This window comes from Trichosurus vulpecula, chromosome 7 (genome assembly GCF_011100635.1).
Source record: "Trichosurus vulpecula isolate mTriVul1 chromosome 7, mTriVul1.pri, whole genome shotgun sequence".
Classification (NCBI taxonomy): domain Eukaryota; kingdom Metazoa; phylum Chordata; class Mammalia; order Diprotodontia; family Phalangeridae; genus Trichosurus; species Trichosurus vulpecula.
In genome coordinates, this window is record NC_050579.1 from 14,816,024 (window position 1) to 14,837,282 (window position 21,259).

General features: G+C 53.5%; 1 protein-coding gene across 2 annotated transcripts; it reads left to right on the forward strand.

Moving 5' to 3' along the window:
* Positions 1 to 164: 164 nt before the first annotated feature.
* On the forward strand, positions 165 to 20,793 carry DVL3 (dishevelled segment polarity protein 3). 2 transcript variants are annotated; one of them, XM_036766987.1, is made up of 16 exons: positions 165 to 325; positions 7,343 to 7,412; positions 8,077 to 8,198; positions 8,379 to 8,488; positions 8,804 to 8,939; positions 9,131 to 9,224; positions 9,334 to 9,403; positions 10,708 to 10,847; positions 11,053 to 11,129; positions 11,598 to 11,665; positions 12,119 to 12,268; positions 12,911 to 13,042; positions 13,216 to 13,383; positions 18,277 to 18,495; positions 18,582 to 18,986; positions 20,118 to 20,793. In XM_036766987.1, exons 1-16 carry the CDS (start codon positions 165 to 167, stop codon positions 20,147 to 20,149), a joined length of 2,154 nt encoding a protein of 717 aa, XP_036622882.1. In that variant the 3' UTR covers positions 20,150 to 20,793. The 2 variants fall into 2 exon arrangements, with proteins under 2 accessions (XP_036622882.1, XP_036622883.1); XM_036766988.1 differs by lacking the exon at positions 20,118 to 20,793 and having other exon boundaries at positions 18,582 to 19,138.
* The last annotated feature ends 466 nt before the right edge of the window (positions 20,794 to 21,259 follow it).

Here is a 21,259-nt window from a genome sequence, read left to right on the forward strand (position 1 = left end):
GGAGAACAAGGGAGCCGCGGCCGCCGTGGTCCGGAGAGCGAGCCGCCGAGCCGCAGGGCAGCGCAGCGCATCGGAGCCCAGCGCTCCGGCCGGGTCCGAGGCCAGGGCGCCTGGGCGCGGGGGACGCGGGGGACGCGGGGGACGCGGGGGCGCGGGCCGGAACCATGGGGGAGACCAAGATCATCTACCACCTGGACGGCCAGGAGACGCCGTACCTGGTGAAGCTGCCCCTGCCCGCCGAGCGCGTCACCCTGGCCGACTTCAAGGGCGTGCTGCAGCGGCCCACCTACAAGTTCTTCTTCAAGTCTATGGACGACGACTTCGGGTGAGCGCGGGCCTGGGGGACCCACCCGGCGGGCGCCGAGCGGGGGGCCCCGGGAGCAGGACAGCGCCGAGGGGCCTCCTCCCAGGCCCGGGGTGCTCCATCCGTGCGCCCGGCCGGGCCCGGGGCTGCGATGTCCAGCGGGCACCCGTGCCAGCTGGCTGCCCAGAGCGAAGCTTCGGGCTGGTGGGCGGTGCCGCCGCCACCCCCACCCCCCCCAAGTGGAGGCTCATTTGGGGTCCCGGGCTCAGAAAAGCAGTTGCTCCGCCGCTCTCGGCGGCTCCTTCTCCCCAGGTTGCTCGGAGCCTGAAGGGGCGGGAGTCCCCAGCGAGGAGGGATCTCTTTCACCAAGGAGGCCCTGCTGGCTGGGGCGCTCCCCCTTCCCCTTCGGGGCCTACACTCTTGCTCTAAGCCAGCTCTAGTGCCCAGCATGGGGGGGATTTAGAAGAGAGACTTCCCCTTTAAGAGGGGATGGAATGTTGGAGCGAATGTTGCTGCAGCCGGAAGGTTTTGTAGCAGCTGGCCTGGAGAGGCCCCCCTTTCCCTCCTCCCCCTCCCCCCCAGCTCCCCTGGGAATGGGGGAGGGGCTCCCACTCAATCTGGCAGGAGAAGGGACTGGGGGCTAGGCTAGGAGGCCCAGTGGGGGTGGCCACAGCCCAGCCTCCCGGGCCTGATGGGCTGCCTCCTCAGAAACCCCCCTCCCCAGGTCTATTCTCTTTCTCCCCCCTGGGTCCTGCTTTGTGGAAGGGAAGACCTGGAGTTGTGGGGAGGGGGTCCTTCATCGTCAAGCCAGCTTCTTCTTCCGGGCTGGCCCATCCCTTCGAACAGAGAGAATCATTTGAGATAATAATGTATGTTAAGTGCTCGGAACGATCTGCAGATGTCAGCTCGCATTATCAGTGTCCTGCCCTGGCCTGGCCTGGGAGATCTCGTTTTCTCACCCCTCCAGTTCTCTTGGCCCAGGCAGCCAGAGGAACACGAAAAGAGGGTTCCAGGGAGGAGCCAGCAGGGTCAGGACCTTCAATCGAGTTTGACTGATTTGGTCACACAGACTTCGAATTCACCAAACATTTATTGGGTGCCTACTGTGTGCCTGACACTAGGGAAACAGAAACAAGGAGCCAGCCCATCTTCAGGGAGCTTCTATTCTGCTCCTTAGAATGGTAGACAGTAAATGATAAAGGCGCATAAATATGTGGGGTCCTTTGAGGAGAAATTGAGGAAGGTCTCCAGCAGGTTAGCCGGGACCCAGTGGGCTGAATTTATGGGAAAGCAGGAATGGGTTGAGATTTGCGTTAGTGGAGGAGCCAGCTTCATCAGTGAGTTCATGGATGTGTTGGAGTGCTTTTGAGAAGTGAGAGATTCAGGAAGGCTTTGATGGAAGAGCTTGCTCCTGAAAGAAGAGAAGAGGGAGGAGGGTATCTCAGGCATGGGGATAACCAGGACAAATGCCCAGAGGCAGGTAATGGAGCTAGCAGGCCAGTTTGGTTGGTGTGTTGTGGACGAGAAGGAGGGTGGTATCAAAAGCCAAGATGAGGAGTTTGTGTTTTATTCAAACAGCGTTAGGGGGCTCATGAAGGTTCGTCATCAGGGGAGTGATGTGATCAGTTCTGTGTTTTGGGGAACGTTACTTTAGCACCTGCGTGGAGGATGACGGGGAAAAGGGAAGGCAGAGATGACGAGGGCCTTTGGAGTGGGATTATTGTAAAAAAGGACTGTCGTGAGGGATTTGGAGGTAGAATTGACTGGATGTGTCCTGTGAGGCTGAGGGAAGGTGGAGGCTGAGTGTGAGCTAACTTCTGGGGGTGTAGAGGAAAGAGGCAAGTTTGGGGAAGGGGGAACCTTCAGAACACCACCTAGACTTCCAGGGCGAGATATCCCCGTTGTTGATTTGCAGGATTTGTAGGAAAGAAGCTGAAGAGGAAAATGAGGGATGGATGGAAGATGTAGTGGAAAGGGCAAAGTGAATGGATGGAGAGAGGTATTGGTGTGTGGCCTAGGGAAGCCAGCTAAGGAACTCTGAGGGGCTGGAGGTGAGTTTGGGGGCAGTCCTGGGAATATGGGAGACCCCGTCCTCATCACAAAGACCCCATCTTGCCCACTCCCTCCCCCTACTTCCAAAGGATTCTTTGAATGCTATTGAATATCTTGAAAGTGAGAACAAGGGATCCTGCCCTTGCTCTAGAGATGAGGAAGGCCCTAGGGGCTGGTGGTGCTTTATTGGAAAATTTGGAGCCAAGATAGCAGACAGACTTAGGAAGATGACAGAGGAAGAAATGAACATTAAAGGTGTTGGTGATGGAACAGGGGCTGGAAGGATGACAGGCGGTGGGGAGGTGTGTTGTGGGTTCCTTAAAGGCAGAGTCAAGACACTGGGGAGAAGGGAATGAAGGTAGATTGTCAGCCTCTCCTGTTGGGTGAGGTCTCACGTGCTGAGGAGAGGCGCCATTCCCCGTGTCCCAGGATTCCCAAGACTTCTGACTTCCTCTCCTCTCTGGCCCTCCTTAAAGCTCCCAGCCCACTCCTCTCCTTGTGAGCACATCTCATACCCCTGCTAGACTATCAGCTCCTTGAGGACAGGGATGGTATCATTTCACCCCCACACTTAGAAAACATTTGCCAAATCTAACCCTATTCCTTCCAGTCCGGTTGTGTGCCTGTGGACAAGTGCTAGACTTAGGGTCAAGGGAAACCCAGGTTCACATTCTGCCTCTGACACTCTTGACCTGTGCAACCTTTCACTTCTGTTTGCCTCAGCTTCCTCACATGCAAATTAATCATTTTCATCCCTCATGATAATGAAAAGTAGCTTCTCTGTGGGATGTGCAAGAGAAGGAGACTCACCCTGTCCCTGCCCTTGAAAAAACCATAATCTACCTGGGGGAAAAATTGAAAATGAAAGTCCTGGGTGGCAAATCCAGTTCTATGGTCCCATGAAGACCTGGGTTCAAGCCCCCCCCCCCCCCCCCCCGTTATAGATCCTGCTTTGTGACCTTGTGCAAGTCACTTAACCTCACTGTCCCAGGCCACTCTTTAAGCCTGTAAATAATGGAGCAGTTGGAGATCTGCTTTAGTAGAGGGAGTTCCCTCACCTGGGAGTTCCTAACATCCATAAAATCACCAGCTCCAGCAAAAATTAAAAAAAAAAAAGGCTGCTGTTTGTTTGCTGCTAAGGCTCACAAGGCCTCTTCCTACCTAGCATCCTTCGGTCCTCAGGATGGCCCTGTGAGGTCAGTACCACAGGTACTTGCTCCATTTCATGGCTGAGGAAGCAGGTATATCGAGGCCCCGTGATTTGTACGTGGTCACCCAGCTAGGGAGTGTCAGAGGCAGAGTCTGATCCCAAGGCCGGCGCTCTGCCCGCTGCACCACACTGCCTCCTCATGGGGTGGCAGGCCCGCTAATGGAAAGCATTTGGAAAACCTTGAAGCCCCATGTAAGTGTGGTTTTTTACTGGACCAGTATAGAGAACTTCCAGGTGAGGAAATTCACTCCACCCGTGAAAGTGTGTGCACCTGGGAATTGTAGAGAGTTTCTTGGGGCACTGGGAGAGCCGGGCAGTATGACTCCAGGCCCAGCTGTCCATCAGCTCTTCCACACTGATTGATGGCGACCATGATGCGTGTCGCCTCCTCACACCCATTGTGCCCACACTCTCATTTGGTGTGGGGGGTGGCTTCCTGAGGGCAGACCAAAGAGACTGGATCTGGGAAGGAGAACAGCTGCCGGCGTGATGGCAGACTGGGCTAGATGTCAAGAAGGATCTGAGAGACTCACATTCAGAAAAGAATATGCTGAGAAAACTGGACTGAAAAGGGGGAGTCCTCTTTGGTTCTCGAGCCTCAGGTTCATCATCCGCAGCATGGGAGAGTTGGTCTCTGAAGACCCTCCAGAGCCAGATGTTCTCTGTGGTTCTGTGGCTGGGAGCCTGGCCGTGGGCAGTCTGGGGAGAGGTGGGAATCTCAGCCGCTGCTTTGGGAGGAGTTGGTGGGTTTTTGAAATGCTCAGAACAGGACACATTTATTCAACAACAGCCCACGGCGGGTGCTTGGTAAATATTTGTCGAGCGGATGGAATAGAGTGACCTAGTCCTGTGCTGGGGATCGGGGGGCACACAGAGGAAGGAAGGAGACTCCCTCGTTCCCTGCCTTTGAGAAACCCACAATCTTGCTGGGGAAACAATAAGTATCTATCTGAAAGTGTGGGGCAGCCCCAGTTCTGTGGGGACAGATGCCATGGTGGTCCTGGAGCCACAGAGCTAGAAGGGACCTCAGAGGAGCTTGGGATCACACCCCTCACTTTATAGTCAGTCAGCAAGCGTTTATGAAGTGCCTGCTATGTGCTATGCACCTACTTTGTACAGTGCTAAGCACGGGGGATACAGCTTCCTGTATAAGGTAGGATTTTATCTAGGACTTGAAGGAAGTCAAGAATGGGAGATGAGGAAGGAAAGCATTCCAGGCATGGGGCACAGCCAGGGGAAATGCCTGGAGGCTAGAGATGGAGTACCTTGTTTGAGGAATCACCAAGAATCAGACTCACTGGATCTCAAATTATGTGAAGGGGAGACTGGAGAATAGGAAAGGGCCAGGTTATGAATGCCCTGAGGAGGAAATGAGGCCCAGATGAAGGGGGGAATTCAAGGCCCTTCTCTTCGGAAAGGTGATCAGCTACCCCGAGAGACTCCATGGCCCCTCAGCTTCCACTGAGTCGGTGATGATGACAGCGGCCGACATTCATAAATCGATTGAAGGTTGGCAGAGCACTTGGCATCCATGATCTTATTGGATCCCCACCACAGCCCTGTGAAGTTGGTGTGATTCTCCCTCTTTTACAAAAGGGGAAACGGGCTTAGAGAGTGGCCTACCTGGGGCCTCGTAGCTAGTAAGTGTCTGAGGCAGGATTTGAACCCTGACTCAATGTCTACACCATGGCAGTGAGCCCCAGGAAGTTGGACCTGGGAGCTAGACACAGACTGCCAGAGGAGAGGGCCTGTGCTGATTTCAGTCTCAGGAACCCTCAGAGATGCTTGGGTCCGGCCCTCGGCTTTGCTTCGCCTCCTTCTGGCCCAGGAGGCCAAAGGCCCCAGCCTCCTTCCTTTCTCTTTCACGGGCCCTCCCCCAGCCAGCCCCCGGCTTCTAGCTCTTCCTCCTCGTTGTGTGGCCCTGTCTATCGCCTCTGCCTAAGGATGCCTTGGCCCACCTTAGTCAGCTGCTGGGAAGCGGGGTATAGCTGGGAGAAAGAGGGACTCTGTGGGGGTTGGGGATCAGCCCATTCTGCAAACTTGGCCGAAACACCAGGAATGTGAGGGTCACAGGCAGCCAAGTACACTTCCTCCTCCAACCAAGAAATTGGGTCGTCCTCGCCCTTCCCTCAACCGTATCCCTCTCCTTTCCCTCCACTCTCCCTATCTCTATGCCAGACCTCACACCCTCCAGATGCCTGCCACCCACCTTCCCTACGAGCCACTCTCAAGTCCTCAGTGCCCATCTTCCCGAGATACTTGGGAGGGTCGGGTGTCCTGAGACTTCCGTTACCCTGTACCCTCTAGACCCTGGCTCCCCTCATCCCTGCTCTGATCCTCTATGTTCTCCCACATCCTGCCCGACTGGAACCCCAAGCCAGAATTTCCAGCTAATTCATTCAGTCATGTAACAAACATTTATCAAGCGCATCCTGTGTGCAGGCGCTGGCCTGGGAGCTGAGAACACAAGAACAAGACAGGCCCTGCCGACAAATAACTTCTCTTCTCCTGGGGAAAGTAGCAAACGTTTCCAAATAAATACAAAGTATATGCTGAGTACTTTTGTGGTAGTTGGAGAAGGGAAGGGAGCCAGTGACCACTTTTTCTGTTTGTTTCTGCATTAACCTGGGTTAACGTCCTGCCTCTGAGACATAGAAATGTTTAAATGTATGTGTGTGTATGCGTACGTGTGACCCTGAGCAAATCACTTTAGTGATTCCCTGGTGTCTAGCTAGGGTTTCTCAAAGAGTGGTCCAGGGAATCCTGGGGTCCCTGAGACTCCTTGAGGGTGTCTGTGAGGTCAAAACTGTATTAATAACAATCCTCTTTGTTGTTCAGTCACGTCTGACTCTTTGTGACCCCCACGGACCATACTGTTCATGGGTTTTTCTTGGCAAAGATGCTGGAGTGGTTTTGCCATTTCCTTCTCCAGTTCACTTTTACAGATGAGGAAACTGAGGCAAACAGCATTAAGTGACTTGCCCAGGGTCACACAGATAGTAAGGGTCTGAGGCCTGATTTGAGGCCAGGTCTTCCTGACTCCAGGCCCATCGCTCTATCCACTGCGTCACCTAGACCCCAAATAATGATTCTAAAATGTTTTCACTTAGTACTGTAACTATGACTCACATAAACCAAAGCTCTGTGTGGGGGCGGGGGTCCTCCTTAAGTCATGAGAGCATAAAAGAGGTCCTGAGATCAACAGTTTGACAAAGGCTGCTCTATCCAGTTGGCCCAGCCTGAGTTTCAGAGAAGATGCTTCCCTGCACTGGGGTCTGGAGTTTCCTGTCCAGGGAAGCCATGGGCCCCTTGCCTAGTACCATCTTCTGTCTAGATGCAATGGTTGTGCCCTTTTGTTTGGCTCCAGGCTTGGGGCTTGGAAGGAGGACCCAAAAGGGAACCACAAGGAAGGGGCAGATGTGACAGGGCTGGCAGTGAGATAACAGGGAGTACCTGGGAACAGGTGGTGGCTGGCATGGGGGAGGGAGGCAGAAGGGCCCATCTGGAGTGTTGAGGTGGTGCTAACGAGCCATCCTGGGATACCAGCTGCCTGTGTTTGAAAAAAGGCAGTTGAAAGAACTGGGAATATTTAAATTGGAGAAGATGACAGGCTGGGCAGGAGAAGAGGAGTGCTGGCTGCCTTCTGCTCTTGACAAGTTGGCACTGGGCAGAGGGGTTAGTCCTAGAGCCAAGGGGAGAAAGAGCCCAGGGGCAGATGGAGGCTTCATTCCAGGAGGTAGCTGCCCCCGGCTAACTGGCCTCCTCATTGCCTTCAGGGTGGTTAAGGAAGAAATCTCTGATGACAACGCGAGGCTTCCGTGTTTCAATGGCCGGGTGGTGTCCTGGGTAAGGAGCAGAGGCCCCGCCCTTCCCTTCCCCATCACTGTCACATCTGTGTCTCCTCTTCTTTCTTTCCATGTGTGCTAAGATGGCCCACTCACTTCTCACACGAGCTCCCCTGGTGTTGGGAAGAACGTGGACATCACCGGGTGTGGGGGTGGCAGCTGGTCCTCCAGGGCCAGGGTCTTCCCTAAGTTCCCTCTCTGAGTTGGATTGCTTGTTCTGCAGCATGGTTGGGAGAAGGGGAGAGGGGCAAGGAGCTCCAATGGGTATAAGATATCTCCTTGCCTGGGACTGGGCCTCGAGCCTCTGGTGACCTTTGCTTCAGCTCGCTGGTCACCAGTGGGCCTGTCCCCTTTAATCTGCCCTGTCTCCTTCACTTTCCCAACCCATTTCATTGAAAGTAAAACTGAGTGGGGCCTTATAGACCATCTCCTCTATTTACAGATGAGGAAACTGAGGCCCAGAGTGCCTTGCCCAAGGTCACATAGCCAATCAAAAGCAAAGCTGTGATTCAAAACCAGCTCTTCTCCAAATGTGGTGCCATGCCATCTTATTCCCCAGACCTTCATCCTGCCCCCTGAACCCCTCTTGTCCTCTGTCCATAGCCCCTCCCCGCTAAAAAATAACCGACTTCTTTCTCATTTCTGTGGTCTTGCTCTGTGCTTAGCTGGTGTCAGCAGAGGGCTCACACCCTGAGCCTGGCTCCTTCTGCCCTGACAATCCTTCTGAGCTGCCTCCCCCCATGGAACGCACAGGTGGCATTGGGGACTCCCGGCCTCCCTCCTTCCAGTGAGTACAGAGAAGGTGGGGAGGAGGGAGGAAGGACACCCATTGGGAAAAGAGATGATGGGAAAGAGGACTCCAGCCTCCAGCTAGCGGGAGAAGAGACTGAACCTCCTCTGGCAAGGCCTGAAAACGGCAATGTGTCTCTGTTCCCGTCCCCCAACATGGGTCCCTCTCCCCCTGCAGCCCTCACACTGGTGGGGGGAGCCAGGAGAACCTGGACAATGATACTGAGACTGATTCCCTGGTGTCTGCGCAGCAGGAGCGGCCCCGACGGAGGGATGGGCCAGAACACGGTGGGTACCCCTCGAACCCCGACCCCCAGCCCCTCTGCTCAGCCCACAGGGTTGTCAATTCAGAGCTTAGTCCAGTTCCCTCTCAGAAGTCAAGCAGTTTGTATTAGGTCACATGGGCAGTCCATGGCAGAACCAGGATACAGACTCAGGCCCTGGGATTCCATGTTTCCCAGAATACACCACTCTGCCTCCCAGAAGCCCTGCCTGGCCTCTCCCCTTCTTGCTCCTGCTTGACTTGGAATCTGGGTCTCCCCCACTGATTTGCTATGCTGCCCCCACCACCACCTCTCCCCTTCCCTGCCCCCTCTCCTGTAGTGGCCCGGATGAACGGCACAGCCAAAGGTGAGCGGAGGAGGGAACCTGGGGGTTATGACAGCTCTTCTACCCTCATGAGCAGTGAGCTGGAAACCACAAGTTTCTTCGACTCTGATGAGGATGATTCTACCAGCAGGTAAGCCTGGAGGGGAGGACTTCAGGTGGGGCCCCAAGGGATAGCAGCAGGATACCAGGGGGATGGACTATGCCCCGCCCAGGTTTAGCAGCTCCAAGGGGTGGAATGGGCCGCAGGAGCCCAGGGGATAGTGAGAAGTTTCAGAGCCTTGGTGGTGGGGACACCGTGGGGATGCTCTGTGCACCCTCCAGGTTCAGCAGCTCCACAGAGCAGAGCAGTGCATCTCGCCTCATGAGGAGACACAAGCGGCGTCGGCGGAAACAGAAGGTGGCCCGGATTGAGCGGGTACGTGCCTGTTCCTGGGCTGGGCTGAGGACAAGGACCTCCCTGGCCCTGGTGGGAGGGGACTGGGGGGCCTGGCTACTCCTCGTCTCAAGGGCTTCTTCTCTTACAGTCCTCATCCTTCAGCAGCATTACAGATTCTACTATGTCCCTCAACATTATCACTGTCACGCTCAATATGGGTGAGTAGGGTGGATACTCTCCCACCTCCCTTTCCATCCCCATCCCCACAAGCCTTGCCCTCCACATCTCTTCTCTTAGCCAGGATCTGAATCCTGCCCCCACCCCACCCCTTACTCTCCCTTGAGAGCCAACCAGTCCAACCCCAGCACCCCAGCGAGGCAGGCCTGACCCCAGCACCCTAACAAGGTCCTCTGGGGAGGGGCCAGCCTGACCCCAGCACCCCAGCAAGGGCTTCTGGGGAGGGGCAGGCCTTCCTGCTTTTAGATAGCTCACTGTATTAGGAGGTTGTCCGTTGTTCTGAGCCTCAGCCTAGCTGTCTCTCTTGCTCCCCAATTCTGAGGTCTGTCCCCTGCCCCCTTCCCACATTGCAGCCATGGTCCTGGCCTGCCCTGGCCCACCTCTACCTGAAAGTCTTCTTGTCCTCAGAGCTTTCTACCATCCCTCCTATGCTAATGACTCAAAGTCATCTGGCTTCCTTGGAACATGTTCTAGGGGCCCTCAAAGGCAGCCAGTCCAACCTGTACCTGAACAGGAAACCCATCTATAACTGCCCAGTCTTCTGGTCTCTAGACTCAATTTTCTAGTTCCTTCAAGCTATCCTCAGGTGGCCAGGTCTCCAGTCCCCCTTCTTGCTGGGCACCCTCCCACATGCACTCTCTAGCTGGTCAGTGCCCTTCTGGAAATGGGCTGCCCCAGATGGGGCCCAGTCACCATGGATGTGTACGGTGTATTACAGCTCAGTGTCATGCCCCGCTGCTGGAGTCTAGATCTGGGTGCGAATGCTGACTCAAATGGGCCTGAGTTTCCTGAGCTGTCAAAGGAAGGGATTGTACTAGACAGCTCCAAGGTCCCTGCCAGCCTTAATCCTAGGATCCTAACGTTAGCACTGTCTCCTCAATCACGGTCCGATTTGAGCAGTGTTAATGATAGCTGACATCTATCTGTACAGCCTCTTGAGGTTTACAAAGCACCGTGTGTATCTTCTCATTCGAATGTCACAGCCACCCTGCGAACTACGTGCTGTCACCATCCCCATTTTACAGAAGAGGAAACAGGCAATCAGAGGTTAAGTGACTTGGCCAAGGTCACATGCCCAGTAAAAGGCTGAGGCCAGATTTGAACTGATCCCTAAATTCAGGCCCACCCCTCTGCCCATTGTGCTCCCCAGCTAGCTGCCTTCCTCTAGAGGCTGGGTGACCTCTGTCATCAGTGTTGTTGAAATCTCTGCATTTTGGGAGAGGCCAGAATTGTGACTCTGGCTTTTTGTACCATCCTGTCTCTCCCTCCACCCCAACCCTGACAGAGAAATACAACTTCCTGGGCATCTCCATTGTGGGTCAGAGCAACGAACGGGGTGACGGGGGCATCTACATTGGCTCCATCATGAAGGGTGGAGCCGTGGCTGCTGATGGACGGATTGAGCCGGGGGACATGCTCCTACAGGTGCCCACACATTCCCTGACCACCCAGGGGCCCTGCATCCCTATTCCTTGAAGGCTGGGGTTTCCTGGTTACAAATCCCTCCTTTCTGAATAGGAGCCCCCCATCCCATTACTTGAGATGACTCTGGGGTGGAAGTGGGGGGGAAAGAAGAGGAGACCTGGCCGTGGGCTCAGCTCTGTTCCCTTTCTGTGCCTTCATCCCCCAGGTAAACGACATCAATTTTGAGAACATGAGTAATGATGACGCTGTGCGAGTACTTCGAGAAATTGTGCACAAACCAGGGTATGAAGTGGGAGGGAAGGGAGAGGGGGACTGAGGGGCAGAAGACAGCCACTCGATTGGCAAGTCAATGACGCAGGTCATTATAGAATTACAGACCTAGAAGCTGAAAGACTGAGAGGCCACCTAGGCCAAACCATAAACTAAGGCAAACAGAGGTTAAGGTCACATAGCTAGTAAGTGCCAGAGATTTTGAATCCAGGTTCCATGACTTCAAACCTAGCACTCCCACTGCACCAGAGCACCAGAGAGGATACTCTGTGGGTATCAGGGAAGGATTTGTAACCTGTCCTGAACTTGTTCCTGGGAAAAGTGAGAGTGTGCATATTGGGGGGAAGGAGGGGAGAGAGAGAGAGAGAGAGAGAGAGAGAGAGAGAGAGAGAGAGAGAGAGAGAGAGAGAGAAGGAGAGAAAGAGAGAGGGAGAGGGAGGATCTTACACCTAACCCTGACCCCTTGCCTCTTGGTTGCAGGCCTATCACCCTGACAGTGGCCAAATGCTGGGACCCCAGCCCCCGAGGCTGCTTCACCCTGCCCAGGAGTAAGTGGATGGGGGAGTCATCCCTAAAGCTGGTGCCTGGCACATGTGAGCCCCTGTGTCTCCTACCTCCTGCGTCTGCCACCCCTGGGGATGTCATTCCCACACCCCCAGGGAACAGCTTACTCTCAGGCCTAGCCGAGAAGAAGGCTTTACGGGCAGAAAGGGAGAGCCAGGAGCAGAAGCAGCCCTTCAGATCCCTAAAACCTTTGGTGGGAAAAGACTAGAATGGAGTCCCAACTGCTCTTGCTTTACAGATGAGAATACTGAGGTCCAGAGAAGGGAAACAACTGTGCCAGAGTTATGCCGTCAGTCACCTTCATTCTCTCCCATCCTCTTTGCCTTGGCAGTTGTCCCAGGCTTTGGGCGGGGTGGGGGGGCGGTGCAGCTGGGGAGAAGTGACAGGAGTTGGTGACTTGTGACCAGCAGTTACTACCTGTCTCCCCGCCTCCCCAGGTGAGCCAATCCGCCCCATTGACCCTGCAGCGTGGGTATCCCACACAGCAGCAATGACAGGCACCTTCCCAGCCTATGGCATGAGCCCCTCCCTCAGCACCATCACATCCACCAGTTCTTCCATCGCCAGCTCCATCCCTGACACCGAGCGTAAGTACCTGCCTGGCCTCCCCTTCCTTTCCTCCTCAGAACAGGGAACGTGAGGTCCTTGATCTGCAGAAGCAGCCTCCCCAAGTGAGGAAGGAGGGAGGACAGGGTGCAGAGGAAGGTGAGAAAGCAGCACTGAGCCTCCTAGGCTTCTGAGGACAGAAGGGGTTGGAGGCAACCAGCTGCCTCCGAGTCCTCGACATCCGGCATCCCTAACCTCATTGTCTGCCCTTCTTAAGGGCAGGGTCAGAGGCATATGGGTTTGGAGCTGGGAGGGACCCATCTTAAAGATGAAGAAACTAAGGCCCAGGAACCTGAAGTAACTTGTTCCATGGCTTATGTCTCCCTGGAACCCAGTACAGTGCCTGACACATAGTTGATACGGAGTAATTTCTTAATGAATTTAGCTGAAATGTGGGAGGTAGAGGATCAACAGCTATCACTCCCTTCCATTCTATCCCACTTAGAACAAAGACTTTCAGCGTTAGAATGGACCTTCACAGATGAAAAAACAGTGAGAGAAAAGGAGATTCCCCAAGTTCTCACAGATGGAAAGTAGCCAGGGTGGGATTTGAACCCAGGGCCTCTTGACTCCAGAGTCATGGTTTTGTCTGCTTCCCATTGCTTTGTCTCTGTCCCGCTCAGGCCTCGATGACTTTCACCTGTCCATCCACAGCGACATGGCCACCATAGTTAAAGCTATGGCTTCCCCTGAGTCTGGGCTAGAGGTCCGAGACCGTATGTGGCTCAAGATCACCATCCCTAACGCCTTCATCGGTAAGCTGGAGTCCCAGCAGCACACTGTTGGCACCTGAGATGCTGATGACTCCCACTGAGGTGAAGCCAGCTTCAGGTTTCACTGTCCCCCTGAGATCCTGGGGCAAGGCGGGCTGGGGCTGGGGGCAGGGACCCCCCTCCACCAGTCTCTCAAGAGGTTGGGTTGCCTCCAGGTTCAGACGTAGTGGACTGGTTGTACCACAACGTGGAGGGCTTCACGGACCGGCGCGAGGCCCGGAAATACGCCAGCAACCTGCTGAAAGCCGGCTTCATCCGTCACACGGTCAACAAGATCACTTTCTCAGAGCAATGCTATTATATCTTCGGCGACCTCTGTGGTAGTACGTGCTCCCACAACCTCCCTTCCTCAGTGCCTTATCCTACCCCGACACTCCCACCTTTCCTGTCATTGGAAAAATCATGAGCTGATAAACTGAGGGGGTGTGTGTGTGTGTGTGTGTGTGTGTGTGTGTGTGTGTCCTACTTGGCATGATGGAGGGTTAGACTAGTTGGAATCTGAGGCTTCTCTAAATCTCTGATCTTATGATACTCCCTGGGCCTCAGTTTCCTCATCTGTAGAACAAATGGGTCTGACTTGTGGTCTTCTGCGGTCCTTGCCAATTCTGGCTTTCAGAGTGTATGAAATGATACCCTCTTCGATCCTCCTTTGGAAGCAGAGCCATACATAAATTAAGCATGCAGAATTAAAATACGTATGGATGAGTCTGGGGAAACATGCGTTGAGAGATAATCATGAACACTAGGGCCCAGAAATCATGGATATTTGTCTCAAGTCAGAGAACTGCTTGGCACAAAGAAATCTTTGCCAGTTGCATTGACAAGAAGCTGCTCACACCCTGTTCAGGCAAAGAAGGGAGATGGCCTAGGCTAAGGTTTACAGGAGCTAGGTGATCGTTATACTTATGCTGAGTAAAGTGGACGCTACTGTGTCTTGGGGATGGAACTCCAGGACCAGTCTTGGAAAATTAACTTGAACTTGGAATGGAGATAGTTTTCAGGCACTTTTTAGTCATGTCTGACTCTTTTTTTGGGGGGAGGCGGTTCTTGGCAAAGACCATTTCCTTCTCCAGCTCATTTTACAAATGAAGAAACTGAGGCAAATGGGGTTAAGTGACTTTCCCAGGGTCACACAGTTACTCTAAGTGTCTGAATTTAGGAAGATGAATCTTCCTGACTCCAGGCCCCACACTGTATCCACTGTTCCATTAGCTGCCCCCAGTGGAGCTAGCTACCCAAGAAAAATGTCATATGAGATTTACTATATTATTTATTTATTGAATTTCACCTGATAAGTAATTGAGACTTGTAAAGTAACTCTAAGGTCATAGTTCAGTCCCCTCATTTTATAGATCAGGAAACTAAGTCCCAGGGAGGGGAAGTGATTTAAGGATCTTTTAAGGATAAACTGAGAGCTGGTAGAGACCTCTTCATTTTACAGAGGAGGAAACTGAGGCCCAGAGAGGTCATAGACCAGGAGCTGGATTATAACTTAGATGCCAGTTAGTACAACCCTCTCATTTTCTACATAAGGAAACTGAGGCCCAGAAAGGTGAAGTCATTTGGTCAGTAAGCATGTATTAAGCACCTGCTATGTGCCAGGCCCTGTGCCAAGTACTGAGGATACAAAGAAAGGCAAAAGATATTTTCTGCCCTTGGGAACCTCACAGTCAAAAAGGGAGACAACATGGAAATAGCTATGCACCAAGATGATGTATACAGGGTAAATTAAAGATAATCAACACAGGAGAAGGCACTGAGATTAAGGAGGACTGAGAAAGGCTTCTTGTAGAAGGTGGGGTTTTAGGAAGCCAGGGAAGGCAGGAGGTAGAGGTGAGGAGGGAGATGCCATAGAGGTGAAATGGACAAGAGATGTGGCAGAGGTGAAATGGACAAGAGATGTGGCAGAGGTGAAATGGACAAGAGATGTGGCAGAGGTGAAATGGACAAGAGATGTGGCAGAGGTGAAAAGGACAAGAGATGTGGCAGAGGTGAAATGGACAAGAGATGTGGCAGAGGTGAAATCAGCAAGCCTCAACCACAGATTGGATACTGGGGCCTGAGGAGGGCAGAGTAGGAGATAATGAGGAGCTCAGGGTGACTCCTAGGTTGCAAGCTTGAGTGACTGGGAGAATGTTGGTGTCCTGCATAGTTATAGAGAAATTTAGAAGAGGGGAGAGTTTGGAGGGAAAGATACTGAGTTCGGTTTTAGAGGGTTAGCTTTAAGATGGTTGGGGATGTCCAATAGGCAGTTGAAATTGTGAGTCTGGACATCATGAGAGAAGTTGAGTCTCTAAGTGTATCTGAGAATCATCAGTATACAGATGGTCATTGAATTCATAGGAGCTGATGAGATCACAAATAAGATAGTATAATGGGAGAAATGGGAGTGAATTAAATGAAGATCCAGCAAAGGAGACAGAAGGAGCAGTCAGATAGGTAGGAGGAAAACCAGGGAAAGAGTGATGTTCCAAAAACCTGGAGAGAAGAGAGTACCAAGGAGGAGGGAGTGATTAACAGTGTCAAAGGCTGCAGATGACAGGAAGGATGAGGACTGAAAAAAGACCACTGGATTTGGCAATTAAGATACCATTGGTAACTCTAGAGAGGGCAGTTTGGGTTGAATGGTGAGGTTGGAAACTAGACTATATAGTTAAGAGAGTGAGATCAGAGGAAATGAAGGCACCTGCAGTAGACTGCCTTCTTGGGAAGTTTAGCCACAAAAGGCAGGAGAGATATGAGGCAATAGTTAAAGGGGATGGATGGATCAAGTGAGGGTTTGGGGGGGATGGGGGAGACATGGTCATGTTTTAGTCAGTCAACAAACATTTATTAAGCACCTACTCAGTGCAAGGTACTGCACTAAATGCTAGGAATATAAAGGTTTGTAGGCCACAGGGAAGTGGCTAGGAGATGAGGGAAGACCAGATATTAATGAGAGGGGATAATTTGCTGGGGAAGATAGGATGAAAGGGGATCACTTGTGCACATAGAGGGGATGGCCTTGGCAAGGAGAAGGACCACCTTGTCATGTAAGACAGGGATGAAGGAGGACATACTAACAGAAGGCATCTGAGTGATATGAGATGAGGAGGAGGGGAGAAGAGGGACCTCATGTCAAAGGGCTTAACTTTTTCAGTAAAATACAAGGCAAAGTCCTGAGCTGAGAAGGTGAGGAGAAGGGAAGCCATGAGAGGTCTGAGGAGGGATGCGAAGGTTTGGAGGAGCCACTGGGAGGAGTGAGAGAGTGAGTTGAATTAGAGGGTGTGAAAGGATTGCCTTGCGACAGTGAGAGCCCACCTGAGGTTATGGAATGTAAGTTTGTAACCGGCTCAATCAGGGCAGTTTCGTGATTTTCTCTAGTAACATGTGAACAGGAGCGAAGGCGGCAGATATTTGGATTGATCTGAGGCTGAAGCTTGGTGGGGCAACACTGCAAGAGGATAAGGGGGCAAGAGAAGAAGCCAGGGTAGTTTTGAACTGCTTCACCAAGAAAGGAGGGGAGTGTGGCCAGTGCGATGTTGATGATGGCAGTATTCCTAAAGAGCAGAGCTGACCGTGTCACCCCCTACTCCATAAATTAACTTGGAGCTGGACAGGACCTCCAAGATCATGTGCCCCTTCATTTTACAGATGGGGAAACTGAGGCCTAGAGGGGGGGAAAGGGATCCTGCCAACAGTCACACACCTAGTGGAGTAAGTTGATAGAATTTAGAGCTGGGAGGGACCTTTGAAATCATGTTGTCTAGCCCCTTATATTTTATAGATAGGAAGCTAAAGCCTAGGGATTTTAAGTGACATGTCCAAGGTCACATAGGCAAGAAGTGACAGAACCAAGGATTCGAACTCAAATCCCATTGCCCCAAATGCAGCTGGAAAGGGCAATCCAGTTGAGGGGCAGGGAGGGCAGACTTAGTCCATGCCTTTCTCCATCAGGTATAAGTCATCCGGGATCATTCGATCACTCAGTCAGTCAACATTTATTAGAGGATCATAGAGCTCAAAGAGGCCTCCAGTCTAATCCCCCCATTTTACAGCTGAGGAAACTAAGATAGGAAGCATCAGAGGCAAGGTTTGCACCCAAGTCCTCTGACTCCAGCCCATTGCCCTAACCATTGCACCATCCTTTAAGGAGCGGTGACTTCTGAGCTGGCCTGTTTGTTGCTGTGGGATGGTTTCCATAGGAGAGGAAGAGGGCATCCTCAGTATAAGGAACTGTGTGAGCAAAAGTGCGGAGGGAGGAAACCATGGAGCAGTCACTTGTTAAGCACTGTGTGCCAGGCACTGCGCTAAGTCTTAGCGATACAAAGAGGCAAAAAGCAAGCCCTGCCCTCAGGAAGCTGCCGTTCTAACAGGAGAAACAATGGGCAGAATATCTAGCTACACAGAAGACATAGGTTGTTGTCTGCTTGACGTCTGAAGATCCTTCTACTTCTATGTCTTTCATATTTAGGGCGGGGGTGCGGCTGGCCTGTACGACACTTCACTTTGTGTTTGTAACGGGATATGGTTTTTCTTGCTTTCTCAGTGGAGTGTGAGGAGGTAGGGAAGGAGAGCAGTGGGAGGGAGGAAAGGCAGACTTTTAGTGAGTAAAAGATTTTTAATTTAAAACATTTTAAAATAAATTGAAATTTACTTTTTTAAATAAGAAAAATCAAGAAAAAAAAACAACTCTGCATCTTTGATGGGGGCAGCTAGGTGGCACAGTGGGTGAAGCTCTGGGCCTGGAGTCAGGAAGAACTGAGTTCAAATCTGTCCTTAGATACTTCCTAGCTGTGTGACCCTGGCCAAGTCACTTCACCCTGTTTGCCTCAGTTTCCTCACCTATACAATGGGCTGGATAAGGAAATGGCAAGCCACTGTAGTATCTCTGCCAAGAAAACTCCAGATGGGGTCATGGAGAGTCAGACACAAATGAAAGATGACCAAAAGAAAGATCTTGGATCCAAAGACACATAACCTTCCTGGGCCTCAGTTTCCTCAAATGTTAAATGAGACAGTTATGGCAGGCAGCCTCCAAGGGCCTCTCCGGCTCTAGCGCTGGAGTCTAGCTCGTCTGGATTGTACACAGTCAAGCCAGAAGTGTGATGTGGAGGCACAGCTTTGAGGGCCATGCCGTGGAAGGGCCACAGGGGAGCTGAGATGTGAGATGGGAGGGACAGAGGCAGGGGTGGGGGCTGGCACCTGAAGTTCACTCTCTTGGGTTTCCTTTGCAGACATGGCTAACTTGTCTCTGCATGACCAGGATGGCTCCAGTGGGGCCTCGGACCAAGACACGCTGGCTCCTCTCCCACACCCCGGGGCCGCCCCGTGGCCTATGGCCTTCCCTTACCAATACCCACCCCCCCCACATCCCTATAACCCCCACCCCGGCTTCCCTGAACCAGGGTATAGCTACGGCGGTGGAGGCAGTGCGGGCAGCCAGCACAGTGAAGGTAAGTTGCCCCTGGGCCCTGGGGTGGGCGCTGGGGCCTGGCAGGGATCAGACCCTCACGCCTTCCCATCCCCATGCCTCCATCAGGCAGCCGGAGCAGTGGTTCCAACCGCAGTGGCAGTGACCGGCGGAAGGAAAAAGACCCAAAGGCCGGGGACTCCAAGTCAGGGGGCAGCGGAAGCGAGTCGGACCACACGAGCCGAAGCAGCCTGAGGCGGGAGCGAGCCCCCAGCGAACGCTCGGGCCCAGCCGCCAGCGAGCACAGTGTCCGCAGCCACCACTCGCTGGCCCACAGCCTCCGCAGCCACCACACACACCAGTCCTACGGGCCCCCGGGGGTGCCCCCGCTATACGGCCCACCCATGCTGATGATGCCCCCTCCACCCGCTGCCATGGGGCCCCCGGGAGCCCCCCCAGGCCGAGACCTGGCCTCGGTGCCCCCAGAACTGACCGCCAGCAGACAGTCCTTCCGCATGGCCATGGGAAACCCCAGTGAGTTCTTTGTGGATGTGATGTGAGCGGTTCCCCGTCCCTTCTCTGGCCCCTATCCCGTCCCCCAGGCCCCAAGGCTGGTGCCATCACCAGTCAGCTCTTTTTACTTGTCTGGTAACTAAACAAAGGGAAATAAACTAAAGTGAACTAAACTGGGGGGCTGACCACTGGTGGGGGGAGGGGGCATCTTCAGGGGGGCTGCTGCTGCTGCTGCCGCTGCTGCCATCTCGGGCCTCTAACCCACCTCCAGCCACCGCCGCCTGTCCCCTGTTGTTCCCTTGGCTGCTCCCTGGTCCCCTAACCAACCCCCCACCCAGGGCTCCTGCAGCTCCTTCAGGAAAGCCTGGCTCCCTGCCTGCCCCCTGCACCTCCATGGGGATCACATGCTCAGGATTCCTTGTGGGAAGGGCTCTCTCTTCCCTCCCCATTCATGAAAACCCAAGTGCCGGCTCAGTTCCGTGAATGCCATATCACTGGGCGCCACACACAGACACTGGCAGCCTCACATGCATACACACACACACACACACACACACACACACACAGATACATGTACACAGAGATACACATACACACAAGGAGACAGACACACACACATACACACACTGGACAGACTGATAAACATACGTATTCTGACAGTCACAAGCTACCTGACAGCAGCCATGCCTACGGACTGATGTCAATGGACACACATACACTGGGCAGACACAGACCCACAGGTGGCCCGAGACAGACACGCCGACTCTTCCAGACAAGCTGGCTCACAGACACAGACGCAGGAAGGCACAGACTGACCCAGCCAGAAACCCGGCAGGCGTGGCCAACCCCTCCCTCCATCCCCAGGGGCTCCCTCCCTGCATAGGGAGCAGCCCCTTCCCTCTCACCCTCCTGCCTGCAGCCTTGGCCCTCGACCTCCTGGATCTGCTGCTGTCCTCACTAACCCTCCCCAGGCACGTGGAGCTCCCTGCCCATCCCCACCCCGGGCGGGCCCAGCCCTCCCATCTAACATCCTGCTGCTGTCAGTGCCCATGTACTGGTTGCCTCCATCCCTGTAATCCCACTAACCAGCAAGGCCTCTCTCCCCTGGGCCTTAAATGTGTCTTTTCTTTCTTTGTTTCCTCCTCAACCAAGCCAAGAATTTCGGGCTTTTTGACTTTCTCTGAGCACCCAGCGTGGGGAGGCCCCGATCCTGAGGAGACCAGGAGTCCCGCCCCTCCTGCTGCAGCCACAGTTGTGGCCCCTCAGTGTTCCCTGAAGATGTCCTGTCCTACCTCCCCATGACCCCATGGTCCCCAACGGGACCTCAGGGTCCCCCCTCTGCCACTCATCCCAAGATGAGTTGCACCTCTCAGCCTCTTGCAGACTAAAGCTCAAGGGTACCGTGTCTTGGAGACCCTTCTCTCCAGGTTCTAGATGATTTTTACATGTGACTCTGACCCAGGGCTGGTCCCCTTCCCTACACTCTCTCCTTATGCTCTCCTAGACTATGGGGCTGGCCCTGACCCACTCCTCCCTTCCCCTCCCCCACCCCAACTCAGCCGCTGATGAACCCCCTGACATTCTCATTCCCCTCCTGTACATGTGTCGCTTCCCTGAGTCAGCCAGTAAGGTCCTGATTGAGGCCCTCCCTTCTGGGCTGGAATCCTGGCAGCCCACAAGGACCGGTAGGCAGCTGGAGAGCCTTCTTGGCTTCCTGCAACACAGCAGGGCCCAAGAGCCCACCTGCCTGCTAGATTCAGGCTGTCCCTTAGGGTCTCTGGCCCTTTCCCACCTTCAGGTTCTTCCAGTATGTATGAATCGTGGTCATTTCTCCAATAAATGCTCCCAGGTGCAACAGCTGATGCCCTCCCAATGAATAGCAGGGTGCTTTGGCTCAAGTCTCTGGAACCAGCACAGGCAGGTGAGGAAAGTGGGAGACCAGAGCCATTCGTCCAATAAGTCTTCGTTCTAGCCATTTTTTCAGTACCAAAACGAATGCAGCAACCAGTGAGTGAGTGAGGGAATGAATGAATGGCATGTGTGAAGCACTTTTGGTGCTTAGGAAACAAACACAAAAGGAAGGCAGTCTTGGGCCTCAAGGTGCTTACATTCTACAAGAAGACACGTATGGGGAGGTGTGACCCCAAGAACCTTATAGTCGGCAAGAAGGCGCCACATAAAGACATCACTCAGAGTAGCAGAACCAAGAGAATCCTGAATGGAATTCAGAGCGAGAGATGCCGTCCAACGGAGACCTTCAGAGGAGGCTGCCTAGAAATGGTGGCCTGAGCTGG

Bases quoted from the DNA above. Each gene is read 5' to 3' on its own strand.
- DVL3 (XM_036766987.1), top strand. From the start codon at position 165: ATGGGGGAGACCAAGATCATCTACCACCTGGACGGCCAGGAGACGCCG. The intron at 9,404-10,707 runs GTGAGTAGGGTG...CAACCCTGACAG, and splicing joins CACTGTCACGCTCAATATGG to AGAAATACAACTTCCTGGGC. The intron at 13,043-13,215 runs GTAAGCTGGAGT...GGTTGCCTCCAG, and splicing joins CATCCCTAACGCCTTCATCG to GTTCAGACGTAGTGGACTGG.